The 7,252-nt window shown below is 38.8% G+C and overlaps 1 protein-coding gene across 1 annotated transcript; it reads left to right on the top strand.

Moving 5' to 3' along the window:
- The first annotated feature begins 506 nt into the window (after nt 1-506).
- On the top strand, nt 507-5,663 carry LOC117296106 (sphingosine-1-phosphate phosphatase 2-like). The gene is made up of 3 exons (XM_033778980.1): nt 507-1,290; nt 2,096-2,185; nt 2,962-5,663. Exons 1-3 carry the CDS (start codon nt 715-717, stop codon nt 3,502-3,504), a joined length of 1,209 nt encoding a protein of 402 aa, XP_033634871.1. The 5' UTR covers nt 507-714; the 3' UTR covers nt 3,505-5,663.
- The last annotated feature ends 1,589 nt before the right edge of the window (nt 5,664-7,252 follow it).

Genomic DNA, 7,252 nt, shown 5'->3' with positions numbered 1-7,252 from the left:
ACTTTAAAAACATGTCACACCATCAAACGGGCAGATTCAGGACTTGATAGCCGCGTGCGGCAAGGGAAGATTCCTCCTCCTAGGGGGGCTGGGATGATTTGAGGACATTTTGTAATTCTCTGAGTGATCCCTATAATTACGTGGTCGGATGGAAAATGAGTGAAATGATGGAAGTAGCATTAGCACTGTTTTTGTTGTTGTAAGTTACCCGGAAGACCGACACGCCTGTCACGTCTAACCCGCGTGTACAAAAATAGTGGCGTGATAATTTGACAGCAATTCTTAGACTGGCCCCCCATATTACATACTTTTGGTACTATTTAAAATAGAGCCGATTGGATGGCTTAACATCGGATATAGCTGGTGCGCGTACTATTCAACCAATCTCATAATGTAATGTACGTAGTAAAACGTGTTACCAACCAACAAGTTCAAAAGTCATATATCTAAAACCGAATAGCCGGTACACGGAATGTAATCAGCGCACACTGTAACTTTGGGTCTACATGGTCATTATGTACTGTACATACACGCCCGACCTATTACACTCTCACCAGTCCTCTCATGCATGCACCACACCTCTCCCCCTCCAACCCCTGACCACTCCACTCTACTACTAGGCTAGGCACTTCAACCTGTCAGCTGTCTACAGTCGTGTCTGTGTAAGTGGTGCTCCACCAGCATTCTTTGAGGATTCATTGCTGAAACCCCACCATGAAATTAACCCTGAATAAGCAAAAACTCTTTGGCCAAACATCCGAAAGAAGTCGTTTGCCATTGTACGACGCAAACACCGTTGCGTATTTCCAGAGATGGTTCGGTCTTTACCCCGGACCCGGGCACGGTGGTAGTGATGACGCCAACATCAACAACGGCAGCTCAACCACGGCGAACGGCGCTGGACCAAAACACGGTGTTGAAAATGAGGTCCACGATGGAGCAGCAACCCGGAAGCATGAACCGCTCTTCATCGTCCGCAACAAGTTTTGGTACTACTTGTTTTCTTTCGGTGCCTGGCTTGGATCAGATGCATTTTATTTTATTCTATTCTCAATGGTCATTTCTAATTTATCGTGGTGGGTTTCAAGACGAGTGCTGCTAACATGGGCAATAACTATGTACATTGGGCAGGCGGCTAAAGAGTTGTTGAAATGGCCGCGGCCCAGTGAACCACCGGTTGTAAGGATGGAGAGACGATATCTGATGGAGTATGGAATGCCATCCACACACGCTATGGTCGGTACTTTGATACCCTTCACGTTCTTGATTGGCACTTGGAATCATTATGAGGTAAATAAAGCTTGTCATGTAAGCTGGTATGCTGGCACTTCTGTAGTAAACTAAATAAAAACATGGATGGATATTGAGTTGTAGGTAGGAGGAAATAATTGCGATAAATATTTGCAACCCTCCATCCTCTCATCCTCCTGTCGTAAGACGTAACCCTCCAGCCTCGCCATATATTAGAATAGGACTGGATGGAGAGTTATTAGTAAAAGACACCCAGTAACTGGAGCACAGTACAAAATGTTGAAATCACGACAAGCCGCGACTATTGATTGCTTAGTCGGGTCCCGACTACTGTTATTCAACTACGCGGTTAATCATGCCGCATGACTTCAACAAATTAGTTGCAAATTCCTGCCTGGTGAAACATTTGTGTCACTCGTGTCTATTTACGATAACATACATAATTAACACAAATCTTTACTTCACGAAACACAATCAGACATCACTATCATCATTGATACAATCCTTCAATCCAGTTTTAGCACAAAGTTTACTAATACTATATTCTTGCACCCGCTACATATGCTGCAATGCATCTTGGGATTTAAAAATTAGTTGCAACTAGTGTCGAAAGTCGCAACTATTTGAAGCGCGACTAGTTGAGTAGTGAATTTCACTAGTCGCAACTGACCCTATTTGCAAGAGGGTATATAATATTCCATAGAAGGTGTCCCCAATAATTTATCCAGATATGAGTTTTTGTCTTTTTTTTTAAGCATCTTTACTCTACTCTTGCCGAAGAAGAACATCAAACATGACCATAACAACTTTACAGATTATTTGTTTCTTTTTTATTCTTCTCTAGTATCCACATGCATTGGGTGTAGTGCTAGCATGCAGCTGGACTGCACTGGTATGTTTCAGCAGACTGTACAAAGGAATGCATTTTATATTGGTAAGTAGAATTTATAATTAATCCATTTTTTTACCATTTATTGACAGGTGTGGCCACTTTGAAAATGGTACAGAGAGTTTCAGAAGAGGATGGTAGAATATACCAATTCCCATCTATAACAGCAAATTATGTTACTGTTCCTGAAAGAAAACCAGTTTCAGGTCTTTGTGTAAATAACCATCGTCTCTAATTTAATCAGGGTATAAATCAGTGGATTTACATAAAATGTACTTCCTGGAATTTAGAAAACAAAGATAGATTCAGTTTCTTTCTTTAAATAGCTTAGGTAGTTCTCAATGAAACCGTCTCAAACAGCACCCTCACTAACGCAAAAAGAAGTATATAATTGGACGATAGATGTTTTTGGTGTGTGAACACATGCAGCGTTGCGCTTTTATGGGAAGACAACATTTAATAAATGTAAAATTTGCGCACAATATTCATTTTGGTTTCACCTATACACACCGATGTGTGTGTAGTGTCTGTGTACTCCTCAGTCACTATACTCAGTACTTTCCTGCATTCTGTTAAAAAAATCTGGTGGGATTCGAACCCACAACCACATTGGACGATAACATTGTTATGGTGGATTATGAGCTCATTTCCTTTGCAGGACAAAATCAGTGAGCAAGTAGGGGAGAGTGACACAAAGTGTTGTTGAATGTTGTGCTGTTGGTTGTGGAGGGAGATTTCAAACCAACCTCAAAATTATACTCTGATGACCACAGACCAATTGTAACCCTTTCATTTGAATCCAACCCCTTTTGTCTTAATAGGACGTTATCGCTGGTGAGACCCTAATCTGGATTCTGATGCTTCTCCTTTGGCCATTGTTGGACCCCTTGGATTATTTCCTGGTGACCCATCCCCAGGCCCCACTGGTCCTCATCTCGGTGTCGGTGTTCTTCTGCCTCATCTACCCCTGCCAGAATGGGGTTGCTTCTTCTAGAGCCGACACCATCAGTAGTCTTGGTTCAGTGTCTGGTGCCTTCTGCGGCTTCTGGTTCAACTACCGCACGGGGATGCTCCCTGATGTACTAGCCCCTCTGGGAGGGGTCATCGAGTGGCCAGACTGGAACACAGCAGGGTTAATGCTCATCAAATACTTGGTTACTCAAGTATTGTCACTCATGATTTACGTGCCAGTAAGAGCTTTCATCCTTCAAGTTATTTCTGTTGTTTTTAACACGGAGATAAATGAACGCACCAAACGGCTATTGTATGTTGAAATACCATATCGCTACACCACTTTCATTGTGTTACTTTCTATTGTATATGTAGGCATGCCTTTGTTGTTCCTCAAACTGGGATTAGAATGAGTGTAAATAAAGACCATAGTTAAAGAACCAATAACTTAAACTTTCGCTCGGTTATATATTTAAGTCAAGTCCAGAATGCAAAGGACATGTGCTAGACTTGAAATCGAAGCACCTGCCCTCGGCGTAAAACTATTTTTATCAAACGACATTTTTCTTACTAAAGGTGCATGCTATGATCAAACTTGAGAGACAAACTCACAACTTTATGTGAATGTAATCTTTATGATTTGAGTTTGAATACGAAAAAGATTCTTTAGCCTACACAATATCCTCGGTACTTGACATTTTAGGTGGTTAACTCTCAATTAACGAGCTTTGAACAATAAAGACGTCCAAAAACTGGTGTAGGATATCAGGATACAAATTCTCAGCAGGTTGACAACTTAATGCCGCAAATTGCTTAAATCTTAAGACATGTTTTGGGTCTGTCCAAACTACAGCCTGTTTTGGGTGAAACGACTGAAAAATTCACCCATTCTGTCCGTATGTACAACATCTGTGTGCCTTGTGAGAAAGTGGTGCCTCAAAGAGATATTTCATTTGAAATTTCCTGTAATAATAATTATCATATTAGGTGTTTTAGTTTTCAAAGAAGTATCTTATTCGTTGTCAACGTTTATCACTATTATTTTCAAAAAGTGACAAAACTGTTTCGGGGGTTGATATTAGGAAAAAATTAAGTGGAATCTGCCTGGAATTAGTTGCCCTGGGTCTTGGCCTTGGTGCCCCGTCAAAATTTTGCCATAGATTTTAAGATTTTTCAACGGAAGTAAGTGCCATTTGCAATATGAAAATGACCTTGCCCTCTCAAAGATGAAATTCCAGGCTTGGTAGAAGAATTCTAGCACCATTAAACGTTCATTGAAGAAAGCCTTAAAATGATGATACCACCTAATTACCGATAAAACAACATGATTTCTGAAGTCAACATAAGCCTTTAATGTAAAGTTATTTTATATTAATTGTGAAGAAACGGATGCATAAGTACCAGTCGTGTTTATGATATTTAATATCGAGTTGACAGCAGAATTTTAATGTCGTCAAAGCTGCATATTATGTAAAAACAAATCTTAACAAATTTCATAAAGCAATAGTATGAATATGATTACGATTATGGCAGTTGAACTTTGTTTCGAAATTTACTTGTGCTGTTTTTTAAATATTTTTTTATATCTCTGGTTTGAATCCAGACAAAATATCCATCGACTATATTAGTCCTTGAACTATGTGCATGTATGATTCACATTGTCTGCCATTTGGGTAATAGATTGGCATACTTACGATGCTCTGCCATTTTGTAACAGGTTGTGTTATGCTTTGATTGCGCATAAAAAGTAGAACAGCTTTAACCCTACACAGTCTCAAATCCTTCAATAGCCAATTGCCAAAGTGAAGTTTTCAGGAGGACTGGGGGGGGGGGGGGTCAGAAGGCCCCCCAAAACAAGCGCTTATCAGGGTCTGGCATTGCAATCTTTCGCCCAAACAGCTTTGTGAGGAGTGACATAGGAAAAGACCTTTTTGGATACATTAGGCAACACAGTGACTGTATTTATTAAGAAAAAATCATAAATTTTATAAATAGCTGTACTTGCATCAAGTATGTAATTGCATGTCTGTAAGGGAGGGGTTGGTTGGGGTTGGTTGTTTTTGTTTGGCATTTTAAATGGCAGTTTACCCTGTGGGTCTTGTTGGGGTCACTTTGTGTTTAGAGCAAAAACGATTGATAAATCTTTTATGAAGCACAGAAAATGTTTTGTTTAATTTTGGAGTTTTTTTTACAGCTTTGTTACAGCTTTAGTATTACAAATCTTTAGTGTTTACTTTTTGTAAGGACAAGGACAAGAAAAACATCAAACAAAAATTGGCATAACCGTAGGCCATGTCTGATTTAGTGACTGCGCCTCAATATTCTTGGAATAAGCTAATGTTAAACATTTGTGTACAGTAGATGCTTATTATTATCTTGAGTAGGATTTTTAGTATAATTTTGTTTTTCAATAATTTTTTATTAAACAAGATGGATTGCTATTGATCCTAATTACAACAAACGGCTCAACTTTGTCGTTGGTTGACACACATAAAGTGTACACTTACTTGATTTGATGAGAAATAAAACATAATTTCAATTTTGTGCACAAAATGAAGATGTCCAATTGTTTTTATGTAAAGTCAGAGACAAGTTATTAGTTTTTTCCTATCAGGAAATTTCTTTGTATGTGGGGTATGCAATATCCTTTGTTTCCAACAAAAATATAATACACACTTAGTGTCACAGAAAACTGTTGGAAGTCATTTCCTCTTTTTGCTGGTACATGATTATGTGTATAAAGTTGAATGTCGGGTATTGTGCAAGGACACTCGTGTTTGAAGCTTAACACGGTGTGGATCATAAGAAAATCTTTAGTAAAACCTGAGGTACCATATATAAAACTCGTTTGGAAGAAGTGTTTATTCTAAGAAGAACTGATGTGGTCTTCTCCTGAAGACGCACAGAGTATACTGTTTGAAACGTCGAGACCACACCAGCTTTTCTCAGAACCAACACTTTTCCAAAAAGAATTGTATACATGATTTTACCCAAAGATTTTACTATAGTTTTTTTCTGACGCATTGATGACATGCACACAAATCTTCTGACTATTCTCAAGAAGATAAAAAGTATGGAATTTTGCTTTATTAAATTTGCATGCATACTGGCTGTTGCCCTATGGACGAGTCTGTATTTGCATTGCAAAACCATTAATCAATTCACATGTCAATGATTGTTTGCTTTCCAATAATTATTAACTTCTTTGTTCAACAAGATGAGAGCATTTTATTTTTAAAGGGGGGGGGGGGCTTTCATGCATGCTTACAGGGTTAGTCACTCGGTATGCTCGGGGAGTCAAAATATTTTCACAACGAGCTTTACATACTCCATCAGCACCACCTTAAAATGTGCCTGGATGCTTAATACCAGTAACATCTTTATAACAACAAGGCCTTCAGACAAAAATAACACATTTTGCGGGGTTACTACCAGGCCTTGAAACTTGTTGAAGAGGCACGGTAATTTTCCTCTGGTAAGGGGAAAAATGTAAATCTATATTGAACCCTGCCGAGGGTACCACAGCAAAAGCACTGGGTACCCTATTATTTATTTATTTTTTTGTTGGGGGGGGGGGGTATTCTACCAGGCCTTGAACTTCGCCGATTATACTAGAATCTTTCTAAGGGCACCACAAAAAAAGAACAACACAATGGCAATTGATGTGGGTGCTGTGTGTTATGTCGAGGCCTGCACAACCAAAGTATGACCCGGACCTTCAACTCATAACTATTTATATTCTTCAATGTATTGTACGTTACGTCATAAGAGGCTCTATCGTGTTTACATAGAGGATTTATTAATCTGATAATTTTTATAAGCGGGCTCGTTCTGGCTCGTTTACCCATTGTTATGCAAATGAAGATTTTATCTGGTGTATGAATGTTTTGTGTCCGTTTAAAAAAAAAAATCTATAATGGGAACACCAAGTGATAAACCAAGTCAAGCCATTTGTACTCTATTTTTACTCTTGAATAAATAAATGTGACCCTTTGATTTACTTAGGTTATCAAACAATTGTAGAGCCTTCAAACCATTCATTTATTTTATGAAAGGTCCCTGCTTGCATCAACCACTTATCAGAACAATAGATGGAGTCCAACAGCTTAGGCTAAAACTGTTAATTTATGTACTAAACTTTACAGTGTTCTAGTCAAGACC

This window comes from Asterias rubens, chromosome 1, assembly GCF_902459465.1.
Source record: "Asterias rubens chromosome 1, eAstRub1.3, whole genome shotgun sequence".
NCBI classification, from domain to species: Eukaryota; Metazoa; Echinodermata; class Asteroidea; order Forcipulatida; family Asteriidae; genus Asterias; species Asterias rubens.
The sequence above is the reverse complement of the archived record's forward strand: the minus strand, read 5'-3'. Positions and strand labels throughout refer to the sequence as shown.

What these genes read in the sequence shown, in the direction of transcription:
- LOC117296106 (XM_033778980.1), top strand. Translation starts at nt 715, where the DNA reads ATGAAATTAACCCTGAATAAGCAAAAACTCTTTGGCCAAACATCCGAA. An exon ending in GCACTTGGAATCATTATGAG is followed by an intron (nt 1,291 to 2,095) that starts GTAAATAAAGCT and finishes ATTCTTCTCTAG; the next exon opens with TATCCACATGCATTGGGTGT. An exon ending in AAGGAATGCATTTTATATTG is followed by an intron (nt 2,186 to 2,961) that starts GTAAGTAGAATT and finishes TTGTCTTAATAG; the next exon opens with GACGTTATCGCTGGTGAGAC.